The sequence below is a fragment of the Parasteatoda tepidariorum genome, chromosome 9 (assembly GCF_043381705.1).
Source record: "Parasteatoda tepidariorum isolate YZ-2023 chromosome 9, CAS_Ptep_4.0, whole genome shotgun sequence".
Taxonomy (NCBI): domain Eukaryota; kingdom Metazoa; phylum Arthropoda; class Arachnida; order Araneae; family Theridiidae; genus Parasteatoda; species Parasteatoda tepidariorum.
Window position 1 is genome coordinate 42,631,663 of NC_092212.1, and position 26,605 is coordinate 42,658,267.

General features: G+C 29.9%; 1 protein-coding gene across 1 annotated transcript in view; it reads right to left on the reverse strand.

Moving 5' to 3' along the window:
- Nucleotides 1-2,681: 2,681 nt before the first annotated feature.
- LOC107439800 (Enhancer of Polycomb) overlaps nt 2,682-26,605 on the reverse strand; it is a gene marked incomplete in the record, with an annotated part of 53,317 nt that continues 29,393 nt past the window's right edge. The window contains 5 exon segments of the mRNA XM_043049207.1: nt 2,682-8,115; nt 17,165-17,429; nt 20,780-21,255; nt 22,740-22,865; nt 24,806-24,963. Coding sequence (XP_042905141.1) covers nt 8,034-8,115; nt 17,165-17,429; nt 20,780-21,255; nt 22,740-22,865; nt 24,806-24,963 — 1,107 coding nt within the window.

Consider the following 26,605-nt stretch of genomic DNA (forward strand, 5'->3'; position numbering starts at 1 on the left):
TTGAGGAATGTACAGAAGTATGAAAGTGCCATTTGTACATATTTTTAAAACTAAGCAATTCAAATTACCTTTTTATTTCTTGCTCTGTTTTTTGTAATTGTTTTGTTTTTAAAGTTTATATGATATGTATGTATTCTAAAAATAATGGATGAAACATGATTGCTGGCAATCAATAGGTAATATATACTTGAGTTTTATAAATATGTTTTTACTGTTCCTTTATTCATGAAAGCTTGCTGATTTTTGGATTATCTATTTATATTATCATTTCCTTACTTTTGGTTACTTAAACTGTAGAGGGGATGTAAATTTAAAAGTACTGTTAAGACAAAAATTATATACCTTATATTTCTGGACATATGTTGAGAATTTTTGCAAACATTGTAGAAAGTTAAAAAAAGGAGAGTCCTTTCAACTAACTTCAAAAATTTTTTCTTGCATTGCATCTACATTTTGTGAATTTTTTCAAATAAAACCAAATTAATTCAGGGTTCCCACTCAATTTCAGAAAAAAAACTCCCTGACTTTTCCAGATATTCTAGGTAAATTTCAATGAAAATTGAGACCATATTTTCATCAGAAAACTTATTCTTTTATTTGTAATGTGAAATATTAGAATTGCTGTGTAAAAAAAATATTAAATGAGGTTGGGAACATTTCAGTTTAATTAAAATGTGAAATTTTTGCAACATGTAACAGATGTTAGAATTATTTAACTCGAATCTATATAACAGATTACTGTTACTGACAATTTTAAGACTGGTTATTTTCCAGATATGATGTAGGAATATTCCAGATTTTTGTAAAAAATTTGCTACTTTCCCTGACTATCCCCTGATTTTTGAAATTAAAATTCCCTGGCACATGGGAACCCTGTAATTTAAAACCGTATTTTTTATAGTAAATTTCTTCTTTCATAACAATTGTTAATATAGGGCGAAGAGCAACATGCTAGAATAAATATATATATTTTTGAAAAGGCATTTTCCATAAGGTGTTTCTGTGTTATTTAATAGAAACAATACTAATGTATACATAATTTTGTCTGAACATTACTAGATTAATTTGGTATTATTAGGTCGGTACCAAAATTGGCTTACAATTTAATGGAATATTTGTGCCAGAATGCCCTTTTTCTCCATAGTTAGCATTAGTGTATCAGTCTATTATACACAATTCTTTTGGGGTGAAATTTTTGCGGTTACTGGCTAATTAATAACAGATCACTACGGCTTCAAGTGTTCATAAACACACTGTGTCCATTAAATGCCAAAGCCAGTTTCCCTAACTATTAGTTTTTTCAATTTAATGAATTACTTTGTGATTTCCAGTTTCAGCAAGCTTTCATGTATCTGTTAAAGTTTTATGTTTAAGCTGAAATTGTATGTTCTTGAATTCTGTGGAAAAAAATTGTGTTAGAATGTAAACACAAATAGAATATTTCAGTGCAATTAAAGAGTGAAGTGTGTGTGTACATAAATAGATTTAACATAATCTGTAAAGTTTTTCGAAAGATACGATATCACTGCTATTTTGATTGGAATGGATGATGAAGCTTAAGTTGTTTGAGATATATATAATTTGATGTTGGACTATTTAAATTAGTTTTCATGTATGATTTGTTGCTGTTTCTTGCTCTGTATTGAACTTGTGCAAAACACAGTTGTGTATTTTAGCTTTTTCATCAATATTGATAACAAAAATTTATGAAAACTATTTTAGGTGAATTCATATAATTTAAGTATAGCTACTGTAAAACATGCTTTAATAATTATTCGTTTTTGAATAAAATTTAAAGTGAGCAGTTCGTTTATATTCTTTTGTTAGCATGGCTGAACTTTTAGTAAGAAGTTTGCAAACATTACACATAGTTTATATTCAGCTAGTGCATTCATTCTGAGCAGTTCTCATACAGCAAGTAGATCTAATATAGAGTGGAAGCCAAGATGAAATCTGCTTAATTTATTAGGCCAAATAAACATAAACTAAGTAATAATGATTAGAGCAGGGTTCGGAGAGTTAACTTAATATTTTTAGAAACCTGCAAAAACAATGCATTATTTAATATTTTGGTCATTTTTATTAAATTATCAGAACAAAATGTCAGTGGAAAAAAAAAACTAATATAAATTTTATTTAAAGTTTGCATTAATATTCAATTTTAAAAAAAATATAACTTTTTTCATTTTCAGCATAAGCTTCAGACCTGTGAGTTCACCTTACTAACATGAAATCTAATTTTAAGATTATAATTTTATTAATTATAATTAATATTTTTAAAAAGATTAGTGCTCCTTTGGTTAGTACATCGGCATTTCAATCTATAATAATTTAAATTTCGGAGTTTGGTACTCAAAATTAGTGTTAAAATGTATACATTATATTGCGAGATGGCTACCACAGTCTCGTTTCTAAGAACCCAGTACAAAATTGAGAAAATTATTTCGTGAGAAAATAAATATTTTTTAAAATTTAAGTAAGATGCATAAACACTAATTTTCTTACTTCTAAATGCGCCAGATATTGTGTTAGTAAAATAGCTTGAAGTGTCAACAAATATTAAAAAGACCTTGCACAACTACAGTTCTGTGCTTTGAGAATGGTTACTTTATATTGCAGAACGAAATAATGCAACTCACTCTGAAAACCAGCAAGTTTAAAAGAAGGACAACACAAGTGTATAAGTTTTCAATCAAACTGATGGTTTTAATTGCATGCGATTTCTATAGTGCTATTTACAATGATACAGTCAGCAATTTTTTTTCTCTTTTTATAAGTAAATACAAAACATTTACAGCAGAGCCTCGCAATATGCCAAGTTGCTCATACAACATGCAACAGCGAGGTTCTTCACAACACAGGATACCTGTAGAATCAGTCTTCAATCCTCCACAAAGGAAAAATACAACAGATGCTTCACAATGTATTCAGTACAGAGAACATTAAAAAGTAGAGTTAAAAATTCATGAGGGATTAGAGCCCATTGAAGAAAAAGATTTAACAGCAAAATTCCTGTTATTTAGCTATACCACATCCTCTTTCAATGTACCACACGAATTTCACACAAATATTTAAAAAATCTATGTGGACAGCAATTAGATTTTGCCTCAACAGAAAAGAGGAGCACTCACTTTTCATAAGCAGGTAGCTAGAAAATCCACTAAACAATTTTTACTATAACAGCGAAAAATACTTAAAACACACGCTTTTCTTTACAGCTAGGAAAGATCCTAAGGAACTTTTTTTTTCTTCATAAATATTTCTTTTGCTTAATTACAAGTTATGATCGATTGATAGAACATGTTTGTTTATTTATCAATGGTTCATGTATTTTGTGATATATATTCTTAAACGTAAATGCAAATAGACCAGTGTGATAAATTTTTTAAAACTAGTTTTATATAGTAAGCCAAATCTAAAGAATTCTTAGGACTAACCTTAGTGTAAGGAGACATTGGAAATACTACTGCCACATTTATATCATCGAACAGAATTTTTTTTTTTCAAAACCATATTAATCTGCTTCTTAAAATAGATAAATGAAAAATAAAAAAACTTATTTCAATTCACATAATTAATAGCTGATAAATTCCTATTCTCTTAACTCTCAAGTATTCTGCTTAAAACAACTTATTTTCTATAAGTCTAGATGCTGAAAAAGGCGAAGGGAAAAAAAACTTAGCTAATACCAACTTTCTTTTTTTAACAAAAGAAATTAAAAATTAACTTCGCATATAAAGAGGCAATTGAATTAAAAACATGAAATAATACAAAAGGGAAAAAAATTGTCCTAAACCATAACCAACTTAACTTTAAAAACATCCAACTAAATTCAATCACGTTATAAAATTTTGACGATGGTTTTGAAACTGAGCTTGAAACATAACATACACATAAAAGAAAATGTTCATAGAAATTTTAAGTTTTTACACATAAATAATTGTTATATGAATATGAATTTAGTTTATCACAGTAATATGAGAATAGTTTAAAGAATGGTTAACGAACAAAAACAACGATAATGGATGAAGGAAAACAAAACTTTCTGAATATATTTTAGCCAATATAAATTTTATTTTTAGTTCAGAGCATGATTAAAAAATAAAGACAAGATCAAAAAGAATTTTTTTTTTGTTTTTAAATAATGAAACCTCAGTAGTTTACCTTTAGAGAAAATTGACTCAGAATAACAAGACTGAATTGTTGTCTAATTAAACAATAGCATCTATTGGAAAAATTTTTAAAAGCTATTTAATAAAAAAAAATTAATGAAGTATGCCTAAATGAAATTAAGTTTGTAGTACAACAGTGCACTAGTAAAAATTAAATTTATAAATAAGAACCATAGCTATTTATTGAATACAGTAGAATCTCAATTTTCTGCAGCAATTAAAAAATTCTTAAATCTAAATTATTTAATAGTGTTACAGTATTTTTTTTATATAATTTTTTAAAGACTTACGTTTTTCTATGAAATAGCTATCAAAATATTTTGAAATTCATTTACTAGATAGTAATATTCCTTTGCTGTATAAACCTAGAGAATGCAGCAGAACAGCAATTTTCTGAAATAACTGAGACCTACTTCAAAAATTAAAATTATTGGATTATAGAGGCAACATTAGAAATGAACTATCTAAACAAACTTCACTAATGATACAGGAAAAATGAGTGAAACAACAAAACACTAATTTTTAGATCCGTTTAACAAAACTTAAGCAACCGATTTCACCAACAAAACATAAGTCACACACATAAAAAGATTAATTCTCAGTCGTTATGCAGATGAGTTTTTTGCTGTAATATCTCGCATACTGAAATTTGAGAGGGGGGGAACTGTTTGAATGTTGCTTAGAATACCAATGGGATCAATATAAGGTATAGCATGCTCCAAGCAGGTTCACACAGCACAAATTCGCACCTGCAACTCATCTTGGAGCTAATGCTAGTTAGTGCAATACTTTGTACACATGAATTAAACAGACCAGGTGAAATTAGCCACTGAGGTTTCACTATATTTCAGAGTATAAAGAGATCTAAAATTTCAGAACAATTATAAAACAAACACTTTCGAGATTTCAGACAGTAATTAAAATCTTTTGGTTGTAGACAATTAGAGGGAATCTGCACTTAGCCACACATCAATCACAGAAAAGTATTTACGAATTGCACACATTCCCTGAAATTCTCCAGTTAATTACAACAAAGAGTAAAACATCTACCACATGAACTACAAGAAAATCGGTGCCAGGCTAAGTACTCAATGTATTGTAGCTTTTTTTGAATGAATATTGAACTAATGGAAATTACACGTGAAAACATTGATTACTTATGTGACACTTATTTATTTCGTAGTTATTTTAATTCACGAAAACAGCTAATGAAATATGTAGCACCTTTAGATCTGATACATCTGAATTGTACTGATTTTGCACAAGGGTTGATAAATTACAGAAAAGGTGGAACAGAGAAGGAAAAAAAAATTAAGTATCACAAATATTTTACTTGTACAACACTAGCAAGGGGACTTATCATATCCATCCTAGATTGCTTATTATTTACTAAAAGATTTAAAAACAAATGCAAGGCTAGTTATTTACAAGGTTTTCTTTTATACAGGGCAATCTTAATTGTTTTTTTTTATAAAAAAAACTATATACATAACTTACAAAAATACAAAATATACAATATATGTGAGCTGCTCTGTTGAAGTTTTTAACACACTATTACCGATTATAGGTAATTCTCACACACCATACATAGAACTTTAAGTCTTGCACAACAATGTACACACTTAATCTAAAAAAATTCAAAATTAATGAAGAGGACATATAAGCAAGAGCTTAGTGACAAAATTTATAGATCAAGAGACTGGACTTATAAGCAAGAATTTTAAAGCTATAGATGTGCATGAAAAGACCGATTAATGCAAATTACACAAATGATGAAATGGGCTTTATAAAAATGATATATGGGCATGTATTTAGGTAGGTAAGCATAAGTAAAAGAACAAAGAAATTATCAAAATCATAATATTCGAAAATCAATTAGATTTTTGTATTCTAAACTGGAAAAATATCCAATAAGACAGCTGGAAATTTAGAAAAAAACTGTACACGAAAAGTTAATATAAAAATTACCACTAAGTTATAAAAAACTTTTAACAGAACACTTTCATTATGGTTTGATCAAAAATGAGTTTGTAAATTATATGAGTATATAATCAAATTGAGCTTTACAAAATAAAATATATAATATAGGTGTAACATTGAATAAAACTTATAACTCACAATTATTTATAATGCTTTTGAAGTTATGCTATAACACCAAATCACTATTGCAATTAAAAAAAAAAATAGCAATAAAATCACTACTATAACAGAAGAACTTTAAATTTAAGAGCAACAGGGCTCTTTTTCTAAAAAATTAACAGATCATTTAAATAATCTAGAACACCTTATTTATAAAAGTCAACAGTTCAAAAGCAGGGCATAGAAGGAATAACATGTTACACGGTACAAATATGTCTTAGTACAGATAAATACAGATTTGTTGCAATTTTAATTGGGATTCTGAATATTATTTTAGCAATAATTATTTACTTAAGCAAAACTTTTCAACTACCATAGAAAAGAGGTAATATTCAACATAATATAATTAAAATATGGACCATATACCCCGGTGTTCGATTACGAGATAGCAAATTTTTAGTATGTTGTGTTTATAAGTAAATCACTAAAAAAAAATTTTTTTTTTGAAATAAAAAAAAAAACATACATTTTCACAAGTTTAAAATATTTATACTGTATAATATTGATTAAATTCTTAACTTTTCTTGTTCTGAGTGTAATTTAAAATATTGTTTCTTAAAAAAAACTTTCATACGTAAAGAAAGATGAGAAAAATATAAAATTGCATACATAAAAAATAGCTTTTGAAAGGAGTAAATTGATAGAGTTACTTGTATCTTTTAAAATTGTTTATAATGCATGGATTGCGTATAAGTTGCTCCACTGATTTCCAAAATTTTTTTTGGAGGTTCAAAAAATCAACCAGGATATACAGTGAATAAAATTTGGTTCTTGTATACATAAATATAAATGTACTATAAAAAGACATTCTAAATTGATAGACTTACTCAATAGATGTATTAATATATAAAAAACCTCAAAAGCAAACAATACTACTTGCATAACAAAAAATGCTAACCTGGAATTATATTTCTAGAAGCCTAATACACAGAGTTATGTAATAGAAAATATGCAATTTGTGAATGGTACAAAAAAGAAAGAGACAGAAAAAGATTGTTAGAATACATAACAAAAAATACTTAAATTTATTAAAATAAATTTAACTTAAGGTACATTAAAAAATATTCTACATTGGCAATAATATTTGGCAAATAAGAATAACACCGGAACGTTTTTAAAACTTGATTAAAGACACCAAAGTATGAAAAGATAAATAACGATATGTTCAAATGAAATTCAAACGCGTCTATTGATTAAATGGTCTCACTCTACAAAAGCAGTAAACTGGAAATCCAGCTTTGCAACAATTGGTCTGAAATACCCAAAGACTGACAAGTACGACTATTTACAAAACTGTACACAAATTAATTTAAATCAAGGTCCTTTTTTTGTATCATACATCCACAAATATCACAAAAGGCACCACTCTTAGAAAGTGATGGAAATTTAAAACAAGATTTTATTTACATAGATACACTTATTTACATATACACAAGCCACAGATCTGTATAGCTAAACAAACATGTTTCTAGATATTACAATGATACAAGTAGTAGTTTTTATTATTTTTTTTCCCTTCTTGATAGATTGACACGTGTTGGATGTAGTAGTTGTGTGAGAATCCTGAGCAGTGTTCTAGAAATTTATGTTCCAACCACATTGTGAAGCATCGAACGTGAAGAGGAAGGAGAGCTAGCAGTTTCTAGACGTGTTTGACGAAATAGTACACGAAACTTCACCACGAACCATAACTTTATCCATTTTAGACAAGCTAACTAAGTGTCATGTCACATCCATGGAGACACCACTATCACTAGTCACCTTGTCTACTTTCACTTTATTTAGGAATAATTCTTGCTTAAGCCTGAAAAAACACACCAAAATTAGTGATTTACTAGAAATCTTTGTCTCAATGCTGACAATGGATTGAAATGACCCAATCAATAATGTAGAACGGAATATGTAGTATCAGAACAAAAAACATATGTGAATGCGATAATCACTATTTAGTTGTCACAATAAAAAGTTAAATGATTTCAATATATCTTATTAGTAGGGGTGCACAATCTGCCCCAAGCCAACTCTCGATGTGCGGCCTACGGAAGTAATCTGAATAAAATGAAAAATATAAAAAAAAAATTTTGAAAAATAAAAATTTTCGAAAATTGGAAATAAATTTTAGTTTTTGAAGCACCCAATCTCACTCAATGCACAGGGTATCTGCTACATTTTAGATTTTCAAACTCATGCCTTTCCATGACGAATTCCAAGAATTTTTTATGACATAATGCATTATAGTAACATTGCATTATAATAACATTGATTGAAATGATAGGTATAACCAAAACTATTATACTCTGCATCTTCATTATATTTATACATTAATTTTAAGTTTAAAAAAACAGAGCAAAGAAAGAGTTGAAGCAATAAAATAGCTGGAAAAAAAATACAAAAGCAGATATTTTTCTTGTTCATCTGTAAGAAAAGAAATACTCCAGATTTTTCTATTCTCATTCCAGAATTTAAAAAAATTCGCCAATGACTGGCTTGCTTCAGCTAGAATTTTAAATTGATAAAATAAAAAAATAAAAAATAACAAAAATTCTGAAATCACAGAAGTTTAGAAGATAATTCGCTTTAGAAATTATGATTTTCTTTCATTTTTTGAAGGAACATCATAATTTTTTAAGAACAAGATAAAAACAAATAAAATGTAATTTAAATAAGCTCAATTTTATACTTCTCAGCCACGAGAAGCAGTATACATAGCTGCCAACATGGATAGGAAAAAATTCAGTAGATTTTAAGGAATATCATAACTTTAATGGTAATTAGTTGCAGAATGTACGAAATATTTTACATTTAGGGAATTTTATAGCCATCAAAAAAGAAAAACTGCAATATTATCAAGCTATTATTGAAATTGAATAAACTTGAAATGCTATGTATTTTGTTTACTCATAATTTTCAATAGTACTAGGCATTTAATTCATCAAAGACAGTTAAGACTTTTTATTTAATAAAAAAGGGAGTTCTGAATTTAAAAAAACTGAACATCATAGAACAAAAAAAGTTTTAAACTGATTTTTATAATTGAGGCTTGCTTCATTATGTATCAGTTATATGTATATTTAAATATTCAAGCAAACAATAATCAGTGCATAAAAGCTTCATAGGGAATTTTTTTAGGAAATTTACTCAATTTTAGGGAACTTTCTAAAAACCAGTAGACTAGGTGAAACTAGTAAAATCCAGTAGTTTACTGGAAAATCCAGGCAGCTATGAGTATATATGGATACCTGTGGTCCAATGCCGAAAACTTTGAAAGAAGAATAGGTACTTTTTGACAATTATAGACTATTACAGTTGTGCAGTAATTTTACACCTTATGAGGAATAAAACTGATGCAATTGGGAAATTCAAGAACTATAATCTAAAATTAAAATTTCTGCCCTGAAGATGTTATTAGGAGAAAGGAGAATCAAATTGCGTGATGACAGAGCATTTGGTTACCTTCACAGCCGCAGAATAGGATACGTCTGGACGTGGGGTTCGGCAGTTACTATTCGGTGTGCCTCATCGAAAGTCAGATTTATCAAAACTTGGACTGTATCCTCAAGTCCTGCGACAATTTTGAACAATTCCTGGAGAAAGTCGTGTGGTCCACCTTGCTGTTGACGCAAAGGGGCGATAACTTACATTTTCGTATCGGCATGGGCAGGGATAGAACAGCGAGCACAGATGGGCATGCTTCGGCAAGAAGATTTTGAATGTCCAAACCTTTGACAACTCAAAGGATTTGGCGCATATGGTCTAACAGGGCAGTTATACCAGCAGGGACAGCAGCCGAAATTTTCAGACAATAGTAAGAAAAGTAGGAGGATTTAAAAAAAAAATTGGAAAAAATAGGAGTGTTGTAAAACAAATAAAAAATTCATTTAAAGTAATTTTTATGAATTAATCAAAAACATCTATTTCCCCACATAGTCAATATAAATTTTAAAAACACTAATTAAAATTTAAATTTCTGAAACAATAATTATGACGCATAAGTAGTTTGTATATATATATTTCAATAAAATTCAGCTGTGAAATTTTTTTTGTCACCAAATTTGCATTTTATAAATAAAATATTCTTATATAAAAAACTATTATTTTATAAAATTTAAAAATACATTCATTTTATACATAATTTTTTAAAGAGTTATTTTGGCAAAGGAATTCTAATACTAGTTCGGCAAAGAAATTCTTTTCGTGAAAAAAAAGATTTTATTAATGTTCTATCATTTATTGAATTTTACATTTATTATTTATTTACAACTATTATTAACCCTGTGACAGAATTTTTTCTGACTTTCTAGAAGATACTTTTGATAACACATATGCAAGTTACTAATTTAATGTAATAGAAACGTTGAGTTAAAAAAAAACAAACTTATTTGGATAAAATAAAATTGTATATTTTTTAAAACTGGAATTTATTCTAATAATATGGGCAATATTCTTGCAATTTGTAGGGGGGGGGGAACGCATGAATTATTACCTTTTTCGCATTCTGTAAATTATCAACACATTAAAAAAGAATTTAAAAAATTATGAAATCCATAATAGTAACTTCTGAGAGAGAAAAATAGACGGTGAAGTTACGCGAATCGGACTTCGTTGTAATAAATAATATCGTAGTAAAAATATCCCCCTTTAAAAACTAAGTGGAAATCAATAGCAATAATTGCAACAACTAAAAAATTGATAGAATCGTGACAATAAAAATTAAATATTCAAATGTGTGATTCGAATTTCCCATATTTTCAGAAATATATTGGGATATTTAAAAAACCCAAGATAATCAATAATAATCATTGTAAAAACGCAACCGAAAACACATAATGGATTAATGATAATCTGCATAAATTCAACCCATCAAAAAGTTATTATAGTACAGAACCCGCAGAAAACCAGAACGAAATTGGATAAATTTTCCAGTCTTTTTTTTTTAAATGTTTTTTTCCTCATAAGATTTTAGGATTTTTCTTTCTTTTTTGAAAGATGTTTACCTTACCATCAGTTTGGAAATAATTATTAGTGTATTACTTAATCGTTTTTTCCTCTTCTTAAGATTATTTCCAAATATATTATTATTTTTAGTTGGATTTAACAATAAAAAAAACGGCTTTTTGTAGCGATTCAGAAAACCGGAAAAATCAGTTATCCGGAATAGCGATGGTCCCGATCGTTCCGGATAATCGGTTCCCTACTGTACTTAAATATGAGATTCGAATTTCATGTGTAGAAATAAAATTAAATGATAAATAATCAGGATTTTAAAAACCGGTAGCACTAGCAATAATAATAAATTAAAAAACGAAAAAACTATGCCGAAAAATTGGAAGAAAAAAAAGACTGATGAGATCGTCACATTAAAAATAATTAAACAATTAAGTAATTTGAGTTTTGCGATTGGTGATAAGTAAACTGAGTTTCTTTCTATTGCATAAAAAAACATTGGGATTTGTTTTCTATAAAGTGGGACAATTCCCAGTAATAACTGCCTAAAAAACAACTGAAACATGCACGAATTAACGAGGATATCGGCGCAAACCGAGAGTGTCAAAAAGAGCGCAATTTTAACTTTTAGTGTACCATAATAATATTAATATTTAAAAAAAGAAATAAATAAATAAAACGAGTAAAAATTCGTAGCAATTATTGGCCAAAATATATGCACTGCATATATTTAGGTTGGAATAAACACATAGATTACTTTGCAACAAATCTGAAATTGTAACAAATTGTAAATCTCCACCCCATTTAATGGTAAATCTCCACTCAGTTAAATGTTATTTAAACGTACAATATGGAGTTCCTAATGTATAAAAAAAGAACATAATTTCCAGAGCAAACTATCTTTTTAACCCGGACGCTTTCAGTTTTTTCTTTTTCAATATTATCTAATTGAAATTCTAGCTGAAGCCAGTCATTATCAAATTTTTTTCCCCTTCTCAAATAAGAATAGAAAAATCATGAGCATTTCTTTCTCCTTTGATGGGCAAGAAAACCAAAATACTTCATTCTTTATTTTTCCTAATTCTTAAATAAGAAGAGAAAAATCACGAGCATTTCCTTCCGATCACGAATAAGGCATCTTTCGAATATAATTCTGAGGAGAAAAATAAATACTTTCGAAAATTTCACCAGAAATTTAATTATTATTATTATTTTTTTTTTTTTAACTTTCCAAAGGAAAAATCTCTTCATATAAACTCTCTAACATTCTGCGACAATATTACAGTAATTCTACCTTTTTGGCTGACGCCAGTAAGAAGCAGAGTTTGGGACCGAAAATGATCGCGCTCCTGTGAGCCTGTTTAGCTATCCTCATGCACTGGTTCCCATTTTGCACCACATTCCAGGAGGATTTCACTAGCCTCCGTGTCGGGTGAGCTGCATTTCACCTCAAACTAGAATGAAATGCACTGCACTCCTGCCCTCCTGCACTGGCTCCCATTTGCACCAAGTTCAGGAGGATTTCACTAGCCTTTTGTACAGATGGTCTAGGGTCATCCGGCCGACCATACCATCACCGAAACCCTAGTACCTTCCTTTTACATGGCGCGAAGCCAAATTATTCCTCAAAAAAATATTTTTAAGCATTTTTAGAAATATCATAACTAAGCAGGGTTGGAAAGTTTTTGACAATTGACGGTTTTATCTTGTTTCAACCATCATGCCAAAAGGAAAAAAAATCTTTGGCATTGTTTTTGATAATTGTGTCAAAAATCATGAAGTTTTGAATCAAGTAAAACGAATGGCATTTTCATACGCTACGGACTTACAATACGCCAAAATAGATTGGGGTTGAATTAACTGTGAAAAAGGCTGAATAGAATAATGTGAGCTGTGTCTTTTTACATAATTCATAGCGAAAATCAACACGGTAAAGGAAAAATTTCATTTTGAAAAGGGGAAAATTAAACACTTTTAAAAAACTAGAATCGAAAATAAGCACCTTTAAAAAACGATAAGCACCCTGTTTTATACAGTGAACAATAGGCCACACTTTGACCTATGAACACTTGGAAAGGCCGCATCTGAACCGCTCTTGGCACACTGGCTTTAGCCACCATTCAGAATTTGTACTAGTGCCCGGCAGGCGCGATGAGGACATAGCCAGTTATGCCTGCCCATATGTTTGTACAGGTAGACAGAGTAATAGTTTGGTTTTCAGATGAGAGTTGAACTAACAAGTCATCTAAATGTAATTTCTTAAATGACGCTACTTCTCCTAGTATAGAAAGAAGAGCCTTATGTATCAAAAATGGAAACGCTTTGCTGAATGACATATTAGGTACTGCCGGATTTGTCAGAAGACAACTATCAAGAAATACAGAGCATGTTCAAATGGCGCTTCGCTGTTTTTGTTTTAGCGTGCGGAACTGATTTGGTACTAGTGAACTGATATGCGGATACTAGTTCATTTTCAGCCATAGAAAAATAAACCAACTTCAGCTATCAGTGGCACCACCCATCACAGAGTCCAACTACGGAGATGCAAGTAACAGACTGGTTCTGATACCAATCAGTCACTTAAACACCAATGTTGACCAATAGTTATACACTTGCGAGCCACTCCTGAAGCAGCCCCCATCCATAACGATGTGCCCAGTAAGTGACCCCAGGCTTGACCCTACTAGCCAACAGATGTTCATGACTAGCAGATTCATGCACGCAGGCCAATCAGGGTTTTCGCTACGGTAGCTTTTTTCGCAAAATGCGAAAAGACCCCTCAAAAATGCTAAAATTCAACAAAGCATTTTCGCATTTTTGCTAAAGGATTTTACTAAATTCCATTTAAAAAAAAGCTTCCACGAAAAACCATGAGGCTAACATCCATGAAAAAAACTTGATCAAACAAGGAGAAAAAATCTAAATATCTTTCGCAAGAAGAACCATGACGCTAGCGTTCACGAAAAAAACGTGATCAGACGTGATCGTGAAACGTGTTATAGAGTATTGTGCAACAATACCAATGCACACTGTTGACTGTGAAAGGGGCTTTAGCTGCCTTAATTTGATTAAAACTAATATTCGAAACAGGTTGTTAATCAACCATGTAAACAATTTGTTAATGATTAATATTGAGGGCCCTGAAAGTGCATTTAACTTTCAAGAAGCATTTGTAAAATGGGCAAACATGAAAGAAAGGAAGATTGTTAATTATAAACCAAAATGTTTTGATAAATAATAAATGTGTTTTTTTTTTTTTTGTTATAGGTATTCCTTTTGATATTCTTGTACATTAAGCTATTCTTTGTCAGATAACTTACAGTACTTGTTTGATATAAAGTAATTTTATAAGCCTAATGGCATTTTAGCATTTTGCTAAAACTTTTTTTCAGATTTTAGCTTTTTCGCTAATGAATTTTTAGACTCAGCTTAAACCCTGAGGCCAATATGCATCTCCTGTTTACCTGAAGCACTGGCTAAACCAGTGTGTTGGGGTACCAAGATGCCCATCAACTACCGGGATCCCCTTTTCCAGGGAACATGTGGGTGGTCTTCTCCCACCAGAGTCCCATACAATAGGTTGGCAATCTAACACAAACGAAAAGCCCTCACCAGTATATTTGACAAAAAAGGGGAAAGTAGGACAGTAAAACGAAGGGAGGACAGATCACTAGGATACTCCGGGGATGTGTTTACCAAAAGATAAACATCATAATGGGTAGAAGAAAGTGGGTGTTTCAGTAGTTATGTTCTGCTATATACATATATAGAATTATTGCATCAAAAGGGGAATACTCGGGCACGCAATATGAATTTTCTGCACCTTAAGAATGGGATTTTAAAAATGCGAAAATCAACAGCAATAAGTGCAACAACAAAAAAAGATTGGATTTAGCGCAAATTATGTGCTTACATTACATTTCAGAATTTTAAGATGGTATCAACGCAAATCAAGTTCATCAAAAAGTGATTACTCAAATGTGCAATTCAAACTCTTGTGTCGAAATAAAACCGTAAGTTTATAAACCATAAGAAAATAAATTGCCTTAACCGCAAAAGGAAAAAGTCTAAATATGGATTTTTGATGGTATCGAGCTTGTTGCAAACTGATTATTAAATGAGTAACTTGGTGTGATATAACATTAAAATTTTTTTTGATTTAATTGCATTCAAATAAAAAAGGGGGCAAATATTACATTGATTAAATAATTCTTCTGTTACAAATTCGAATCTGCAACAAAATTTCTATTCATTAAACAATAAGCTTAAGAAAAAAGTGAAAAGATAAAAAAAAAATTTCCTAACGACTTGATCTTTGAAATGTTTGCCCTTTTGGAATTACTTTTTAGATTATCCATTTTATACTTGCGTTTGCCTCTAGTTCATTAATTCTAGATGAAGTTTTTCTTGCTGATAGGGACGGAATAAATGTCTTATCAGATTTAGCTTAAGTTAAGATTAATTTAAACTTTAGACTAGCAGAATTCAGAGAAGCTTTTGCTAGAGTATAAATTCTTTCGCAGGTCTTCACATTTGTAGAATCCTGCGAATTAGAGGAAGAATTACATGCCCAATTGGAAAAAATCATTTACAAAAAAATAAAAACATTTAGACACACACAAAAAAGGTAATGAGACATCATATGAATAAAATACTATAAACTTGAAGAGTAATGCTGTACTACTAACGACTTAACATTATTTAACACAACCGAGCAAAATGAATTATAGACGACTGTGTTGAATATTTGTGTACCGTGTTTTTGGTGAGTTTTCTAGTAAAAATTTCTTATAGAATAAAGTCATTCTGAAATAAAAATGGGACAATAAATAAATTATAACTTTCTGGATAGTTGTTTAGTTTTATAAATCAGTCGATTCTTCCTAATCTATTTTATAAAGAGAATTTTGCACTAAAATTGTTGACTTTTTTGTATTTTGTTTTGATTCTCTTTTTTGGACTTGCATTAATTTAACTAACTTTTGGCCCAAATAAAACAATTGTGTATTAATATATTGCCAATGGTAAGGTCTCTTGACTCAATATTAACAAAACCTTTAGATATAAAATTTCATCTCAATTTCAACATCCACATCATTGATATTTATATTTCCTACCTGCCAATATTGGAGAAATAAAATAACGGAAATTTTATAGGTGACATTTTTTGGGCTAAAAATAAAGTTTTGATACATCATGCATAACCATGTAAGTCAAAATTGGAAATAATAAAAGAACATTTAGTGAAGTAAAAAATATTTATATATAAATCTTAATCAAAAGATATTTTAAACCATTATTTATAATTAACTTAAACTACAAACACTCAACATACTGCAGTACTGGCAATATCCAATTTGCTGAGGAATAAGAGAAGTATTTTAGTCACCAGAGGCTATCTTATCGCCATGTTTTTTTTTAAAAAAAATTTCAGCAGCAAATACAGAGAAATTTGAGTAAACAGGAGATAGTGTCATAAAATACGGGAGTTTTCGCTAAAAAAACAGGAGACTTGGCAGGTATGGCATTTGTTCGGATTTTGAAAATCTTCACACTTAAAAAATTATTTTTTTACTCTTCTAATTCATTTGAACAATCCTTCTCAGTTAAAAATAACAATATCTGACAATAAATAAAACACAGATAAGTGTCATTTCTCCCGAGGTCAGTCAGTGCTTGACCAAGCCTCAATGTCCTTTTGAAATCTATTAATTTCTGTTAAAAATATCCAATATACTTCTGATTTGCATTTAAAACTGTTTATGTATGCAAAACCATTATTTATGAACTAAAATGCCAAGAGGAACATGCAATATAAGAGAAGATTTTCTTTTTTTTTGCTTTTAAGAACATGTTCAACCATGCGATTTTTTTTTTAATCAATATATTGAATAAAATGAAATATTTACCTGGATTCATTTCCATTTTGTTCAAAGTTGGTGAACCTTAGAGCTGTCTGCGGAGAAGAGCTAAAGGTTTTAGAATTTATCACATGGATATTGTCACTAGAATGGCTTGCAGCTCCACCTCCAACATCAATGGACGGTAAACAGGAGTTTACATTTTGGATTGAATTTTGAGGAAGGGTGGAAACAGATTCTAAGCTTGGGCTTAAAATCTCCTTTCTATGCCTTTCTGATGATGAGATGCAATCGTTGATGTTACCATCTCCTTCTGCAACAAGGAAAAAATACAAATCATTCACAAAATACAAATATCTGTGGGCCAATACATATTGTTATAAACATCTGCTTAACATGACAACCTTTGAAAGGAAATCAACTCTTAAAAAAGGCCAAGTTATTGATGTGTACTAGGTATATTGATTGTTAATTCATAATTCAAGCTTGAAGGAAGCATTTGTTAAGAGGCCACTTATGGGAGAAATCTTTCCCCACAAATTCTCTAAATGAGTAATTTAAAATAAAGTACCTACATCTGCATGTCATTTTCTTTTTAAAAATATTAAAATGCAAACAAATGCTTGGGATTATAAAGGGGGGAATTTTTCTCTTAACTTTAAATGGAAGTAAAAAAGAATTTACTTTTAAGAGTTTCTGAGAAGATGGATGCCAAGTTAGGATGCAAATCAGGGGCAGCTGAAATCAAACCAGGGTGAAGTTAAAAAATATATATATTGTGTAAAGGAAGTACTTCAGGAGAAATTAACAGAACTTAGTAGAAGAATTTACTGAAATAAAAAAATTGGTAAAATTGAAAAATATTTTGATAAGAAATCTGATTTGAAAATCATATGTCTGGAAAAAGACACCAGCATCCAAGTCAGTTACTTCAGAAAATAAATTAATGTTCTCGACATTTTCAGCTGTTACCAAACCATCCACTTTTGGAGGAAAATCATTTTGGCAGGTGTACAAAATAGAACTCTTCATTCACCGATGCTAATTGATAGGACTCAATGGGCAAGGATTTCCATCCTGCGGCTGCTTTACGAGGAAATGTAGCAAACATCTTGGGAATGCCTACAGAAGAACAATGCAATGATTTTAAAGTAATTGGAACTACGTTTTAGCAAAAAAGGCTCCCGAGAAAGCAGGCGCCTGCAATTGAAGCCTTGCTATCAACAAGCATGTGAAAGCCTCGGAGAGCTGGCCACTGATATTCAAAGATTGTTGCATTTAACTTTTTCGGATTGCCCTCCTAAAGTACGTCAAGATTTAGCAATTTAACACTTCATAGACAGTGTGAGGGATCTATAAAGAAAGAAGGCTTATAATGAAGGATATAGGATCCGCCACTCGGCCAGAGAAGTTTCAGCCTGATTTGAATGCTGACCTGAAGAAACTGCAGGAAAGTATCTTACGAGAGATCAACAGTTTAAGAAACACCAGCCATCAAATCCTGTGTTGCACCAAGTTACGGTTTTAAGGACATCAAAACCCGAACCATGGAGAGATGAAGGGGAAAAAAGAGAAGCCTAATAGGAAGATCCTGATGAGACCTATCCTTGAAATAAAGGAATATTTGAATATAAGACCAATCTGGCAGAAGTTACAGCCCAGCTACTGAACAGTATTAGGCTCAATGGGACTCACTCTATATAAGAAATGGCATGTTGTATAGAAAATGGGAATCTAATGACGGACGAACCATGAAATAGGTTGTCCTTGCTGGAGATCTTGAACTTAGCCTTCGTAGTAATCTTTTGCTAAGCTTTCCACCATACACACCCTCTTCTTTAGAAGGGTCCCTTGAGAGTTCCAGGCACATATGAAAAATGTACACAACTTTGCTCATGAGCAAATCAACATGGCAAACGACAAAATGATAGCTCTGAATAGTTCTGAGACAGGAATTTACTGAGTTACACAAGAATGACATAAAATAATGTCAAAAGTACTGAGGTTTCGCTGTCAAGCCTATATAAATTGAAGTGTGCTTCACAAAGACACAATCCAGAATATTACTCCGCTTGCAAATGCAATAGTGTTCTGAATTTGAGAGTCTAGTGAGTTTATTAAACTGTCTGAGGTTACAAAACCTGTGTCTCATTGTGCACTACACTGTTATCTGAGCTGTAATTGAGTGCTAGAAATAGCTGTTTTTTTTTCCTGGAAGATTCATTCAGCTAATCAATTTTTTAGAGTCTTAAGGACTGGTTTATTTATCTCCAATGGAAACAAATCCCTCTGATTAGTACAGTATATTTGTCAAAATTAACAGGAGTTTCAAATTCTAAGTTGGAATTATTAAAATACGTTGTTTATTTTTAAACAAGCTAGAAAAAAATATAGTTAAACTCTGAAATAAAATTCTCATGAACTTTGAGTTCCTTATATGAAATCCTGTTTTCCTATATGTATCTATTTTTATCTTACTTAAAGATATTAATATAATCTATCGATACTTTTTGCTCTAATTTATCTTTTAGACACTCAGTTAATGAATTTATCTTCAAGATAATGACAAAAATTAAAACAGCAAATTGTGAATTGAAATTAGCAACAGGTAACATACAAATACTGTTGGACAGACTCTTTAAAATGTTTTGACAAATTATTTTTTAGAATATTGCAAAATTTTCAATATACACAGTTAGAAAGTTACTATGTAACTCTTGATCATAAACAGCAAATTTTTTTTGGAATAATTCCATTAAGACAAACATTACCACTAATACTAATAATACAACATTTTTCTGGCCTGTAATGCTCTGATAGGGACAAAACACTTATCAAAGTTAAAGACCGAGGAAAGTTTTTATTTTTTAAAGTAATTCCGCCGTTTTACTAACCATAAGAAGAATATTTCTAATAGATCTCGCATAACAATCAGTTAATTGCATCATTAGCATAAGAATTGTAACAAAGTGGTAAGTACAGATAAACTTGACATATAGCAATAAGCAATAACTACTCTTTAATTTGGTAAAATTCAAAAAAAGAAAGAAAAAGAATAGAACCCTGTTTATATGTAGTATGTGGTTATATGATACTGCTTGGTTTATTTATTATTTTTTTTTGGACTTTATTCCAAACCTGTTTGAGAAGTTTAGACTTTCCTTAGTTCGTAATTTTATTTTTAAATTGTTGATAATTTTGGTTAGACAATGTCCATAAATCCTGAATATAATTTGTAATATGCAAAATTCATAAATCTTTCTACTAAGAACTGCAATATCTATCTTAAAAATATAGGTCAGTATGATGCATTGAGAAACCACTATTTTAATTACCTAATTCTCCCGGATTCATTTTATAATCAATGAGAAAAATAAGCAATTCAAACACTGTCATGCTTTTAGTGGTAATAGACAGATGGAACATAACCAGTGCTTATTTTGCTATTTAACTTAATATCCCTACCAGATAGGATATAACAAGAGGTTGTGCTATTTCACGTATGTAAAGTACTGCTGGTAGTTTATTCATACACTTAATATAAATGTATCCAATAAAGTAGCCCCGATTACCAGACCATTTATTGTACAGACACGAAGTCGTACAATTGTCGGGTAATCGGGGTCGAACAGTAATTCAATAATGAAAGCAGCCACTACTCACTGTCAACAACAGGTCCATTTGTCAGTATCACTCTGTCGATTGAAGGTGTAATACTAGAGGTATCAATTTGTTGCAAAAATGAGATAGTAGTTGGAATAGAAGTGAGTGTAGGGGTATCATCAATCAATTCTGCAGACACACTATGATATTGAGCGGGAGATTTATTAGACGCTGAAGCTACATTGAAGCATGATGAGGGGAGTGATGAATAGGAATGATCAGAAACTAGCATTAGCACTGGTTCAGAGGAGTCGTTTTTCAGCCTCTCCAACTGTTTTCTTTGTATTTTAAAGAGTTCATCGTCTTGGTCTAGGTAGTTCCTAAAATAATCTGACATAGAGTTTTCGTTAAAATGGGACCTGCTCGTTGAGCTCTCACTTTTACACCTATTGAAAACAGAGGAAGCACTGCTGCCATTGCTTTGATTTTCGTTTTCATCATGAGATGAGGGAGGTTTCTTTGGCCGGAAGATTTTCCTAAATTAGAAAAATCAAAATAAATGCCTACTTTTATACTATAAGGTGAGCAATAACACCAAATAATAATTTTATTAGTAGGATTATGTATTTTTTGCCTAAAAATGTATATTCACGGTACCTATTAATAATCAATATTATACCTGCCAACTTTTTTTCTCAAATTAGCAGAAAATTTCTTTAGTGAAAATTAAAGTGAATTTAAGTTAATAATACTATACAAGGTATGCAGATTTTTATGAGTAAAAAATATATTTATAAATGATATATTTATATAGGATTGACAGTAATAGAATATCCATCATTATACTTAGGGAAATATTCAATTAATGTTAAAAAGTATTTAGCAATAACAGAATACTTGCAAAAACTTAGTGAGAAAAGAGAAAGTAAGGTAGGAAAAAAAAAGTAAAAGGAGAAAAAAGTGAGTAGACTAAATTCGTGCAAAATGAGATAAAGTTGGCAGTTATAAAAAAGAAAATAAATTTCCCATCACTAAAAATGACACAGACACCAAACACCGCAACTGTTTCATTGTCACATAACAAGTTTTTGATTGATTTATAGAAGTCTATTGCCCAGTTATTATTATACTTTTTAAACTTAATTTTATTACATTCTTTGTAGAAATTTCTTCTCCTTTCGAAATACTATGAATAAAAATCCGAATAAATATTTGCCTATAAATAATTTTTGTTGGGCACTCACTGTCCTGTAAGCAACTTTTTGATAGTTAAGAAATAATGTGTGGAATGTATAGTAATTTATGAGAAAAAATTAAAATTAAATGACACTAAGAAACAACTGCCTAAATTTGTGTTTACTGTGCTATTATTGTTTTACATTACTTTATTTTCTGCACTACATTTGTTTAAGTGCATATTGAGTATGATTAAGTGTTAAGTATTTAAGATTTTAAAAAGTGTTACAGTTATTTTATCTATTGTATCAAAAGTGAAAATTATGCAGATCACCCAAGTAATTTTTATTAGTAATTTTCCCCCTTCTAATCTACAAAATATAAACCAACAAGTAGAAATTTATACATGGAAGAACACGTAACAAAATCTGCCAGTAAAATCCAATTGCTTTATTAACACTAAAAACTTGAAGATTGAGATGAAACTACTCCATAGTCTTATAACTGGTAAGCAAATATGTTCATAGTGGGTAGAAAGAGTTTCTGAACAGTTTTTGATCGCATTACAAAATTAAAATAACAATTTTGTAACAAGCTTTAGCAGAAAAACCATAAAAGTCTCATTAAAATACTATGTGAAAAAATGGATAGATAAAAACTGAGCTTTAAAAACTTCAATAATTTTTTTTAAAAAATTGCAATTCATACTAAGAAAAAAAAAGTAATTAAAATAACTTTAGAGTAGACGCAATGCAAATGAAATTAAACATTTAAATTTTAATTTTGCTCATAACTCACAATATAAAAACAAAGAGTAAAAATAAATGAATAAAAAACCACTGACCATTCATTCCTTATCTCAGACACTAAGTCGTTACTGGAAGGCATACCATTTGGAGTTGAGAAATCTATGCTGTCCAGCTCGGATAAATGGTCATCTAATGGTGTCCAAGCTCGATCCATCACGATCCTATAATTGCAATATTGACATAATTGCTGTCTTACTTATAATTATATGCAATCATACAATGCAAGTACTGGATATGGTGAACAGGAATTAATATCTACTCTCAACACCAGATTTTTAGTTATCAAATGCCTAAAAGAAATAAAATTTGCTAATTAATAACGATGAGGGTATCCTCAGTAGGCTTGTAAAGTCAAACTTGCGAGTCGAATCCAATTTCAAAAGGTGTGGAATATTTTTAGGCATTTGTAAAAAGTCTAGTGCAAAGTTTGAAACTTCTAAAAGAGCTAACTGATGTAATTTATTTCACCATTTACATAACCACAATCATTTTTTAGAAAAGCGAAAAAGGCAAAACGAAACAAAAAAGCACAATACATATGGTGATTTAGTACAGTTACAATCAAGATAAACAGGACACATAAGGATTGAGAATTGGATAACAACCCTTGGCCAGAAATGCTATTGTATGCCCCTAGATCAGTTTAATGACTTATCTGTCCACATGCATTTGAACCAGCATTTTTATCAATCAAACTCACCTTATTTTCACCTTATTATTCATTATCTTTAATAATATTGTCGAAAACTCCATTGAAATAGGCCAAGAAAGTTTATTGCAATTTTCTGATTTTGAAATCAAACTGGTGAGCTTAGTCACCAAAGAGACTCAGAAACAGTTTCTTTATTGCAATTTTCTGATTTTGCAATCAAACTGGTGTAGTCACCAAATCAAAAAACCCAAGATAAAACAGTTAAATCCAGAACACAAATATTAGAAAATGTAAAAGATTGTACCAATTAAAATTTCAGAGAGCAGCTAGTTCATAAAAAAGAAGCACCCGTAACAATGTACAAAGGCAATTCCAGCCATGGGTTGCAATGCAAATTTACATCATCCTTTACACCTTACCTTATCTCCAAATTAGTAACCACTGTACAGAACCATCGTGTATTTTTTTTCTCTAAACAATCTTCTTACCTCTGAATTATTTGCTTACATTTCCTAAAGTGAAACAACCTCATCTACTTTAGAAGATTCTATATTGCAGGAGAAATCCGCCATGACAAATTCTCTTTCAACTACATAAATAACTTAAAGCTTTAAGTACAGAAAAAGAGAGTTTAGGTAAATTTAGATAACACTATGAAGTTAACGCTGACATTTTCTCTCTCTCAAAACCCGAAATGTAAAAAAAGAAATTAAGGTAGGATTAGTTAGGAATGCATGATGTGTAAGTTATCCTGCAGTGGTTTGTTTGCATTTAGAAAAAAAAAAATTTCAGCCTTTCAAAAATTTTGGTTTATATGACTACCTGAGCTTACTTTTTTGAAATGTTACATTTTTAAACTACCAATGGAGGTTCCATGGTATAGCACTCTCACAATTTCATCCATAAAAGAATTTATGGAATAAAATATTCTGTAAACGAAGAATAAAGAAGAAATTTGTCTTACTTTGCAATAACCTTACAACAGTACTTAATTTTAAATAATTTTGTTTGACTTTACAAACCCTAGGGACTAGCCATAATTCTCTCAGCCATTAATTTTACTAAAAATGCTAATGAAGTAAATATAAAAATTTGAAATCTTAAATAACAGAAAAATATATTCTTTGAGACAAAGTCCTTTTTATTAGTTCCAAATAAACTATTCATTTTGTCTACTGCACTGAAAATGAACAAGAAAAATTAGAAGCAAATACAGACAAATAATTTAGAACAAAATAAGATTAATAATTATTAAAGGATTGGGTCAACACAGTGAGGAGTTACGCTGTATTCAGACGAGTTCTTTATTATTATTTTTTTTAATATCAAGTTTTTACACCCCACTCCTAAATAGACAACTTAATGTATAGATTTGGAGCTTATCATTATATTGCAACAAGCTCTTTAGTTAAGCTAAAAATAATAACATTTAAAATGTGTAATGCTCACCTTCCTCCTCGACCTATTCTTCGCCTTGCAAAGCCGATGTAAGTTGGCCGATTATTTGAATCAGGTACAGATGTTAAACAATACCTATACCTCTTATCTTCTAATCCACCTTCTTCAGAACTACACCATGGCCAGTTCCCCAGACTGTCCAAATGAGGCTGCAATAATTTTATTAGCATTATTGACAATCAGAAAATTCTCTCAAAATATTTTTAAGATATTATACATTAGTTAAGAAATGGCTGGTTAAGTATCAATTTATTTGGTATCAGTTATAAAAGCATGATACTTTTAGTATCAGAACATACAAATTTTAATTTATAGAAATTCAAAATTATAATGTGAAAATTGTATTTATTTTAACTCTATTTTTAGTACTTTAGTTAAATCTAATACACAATCATAAATATTTTGTTTTGTGGATTTAGGGGTGCAAAGCCTTTTTACATGGAAGGGTCACTTGAAGAGCAGATTAACGGACGAAGGATCGTATGCCCAAATATTTAGATAAACGTGCGGACACCACTTACAGGAATGTTTATCAAAACATCAGAGTTCTAAACACTAAGTTCCTTTTCTTTTCTGGTTAACTTAGCAATATATTCGCATAGAATTAAATACTTTTAAACGTTAGATTTTATTTAAAATTAAGGAATGCAAAACCGATTTTTTTTTTTTAAATTTATTTACTTATCAAATAAAATAAACATAAAACAGAATTGAAATAAATAAAAACAAAGGAAAAAGTAATGTTTTTCTTATATCACATTATTTAAGACCAATTCTAGCAATGGAAAACTCTAACATTCATTGAATTTAAAAAAAAAAAAAAAAAGAAATATTCCGTTGAATAAAATAAATGCTATCTAAATACTGTGATTGCAAGAATTTAAAAGGTTTAAATTAAAACAAAGCCATTATATCCCAAATAAGATTAGACACTTAGCGTGATGTTGCAATCTAACACGTCAAGAAGAAGCAATTGGAAAAATACAGTGAAACCATGATGAAATCGAACAGGTCCAAAGGTAATTTTTGAATAAATAAATCAAATAGTTTTCCACAAAATTAGAAACTCTAGAGCCATAACATCGCACGAGTTAAAAATACCAAAATTTGAAAAGAAAAAACAAGTAAAAATGGGTGTAAAATTAGGGATGATAAAAGTAAATTTTAACCTTTTCAAATAATATCGTTCAAAATTTTTTAATTTAGTATCTCTTGTATAAAACAGAAAATTACAAATCATAACAAATAGAGTAATGTATCCTGTTAATCCTATTGATTAGGTAGAACACTCAGAAAAAAAATGCCATTATGTGCAGTATTTTATTTAAATTTTTTTTTTTTTTTTAACAATAGCTTTTGCATAAAGTCAGCACAAACTGGAGCATATATAGTTTCTGTGTGGGAATGCGCAAGTATTATTATACGCAGATATTACGATATAGATGAAGCACTTGAAACCCTGTTCAAGTTCAGGAAGCATTCACGTCATGGGAAAAGAATTTTGATCTTTCTGAAACCTATTTTGAATATTACACATTTTTCTCACCATATTCAAGTATTTCTAAAGCTCTTAAAAAACAATGCTAAATTCAACTAACTTAAAATTTTTTAAAGGTCACGGGAACCCCATTAAACTTAAGGACTTTTTCATGGTTCTTAATTTTTGTGATGCAAAATTATGCGCCATTGAGCATTTTTAAAGCACATATGAATAATGTTAAAAAAAAAAAAAAAAAAAAAAAAAAAAAAAAAAAAAAAAAAAAAAAAAAAAAAAAAAAAAAAAAAAAAAAA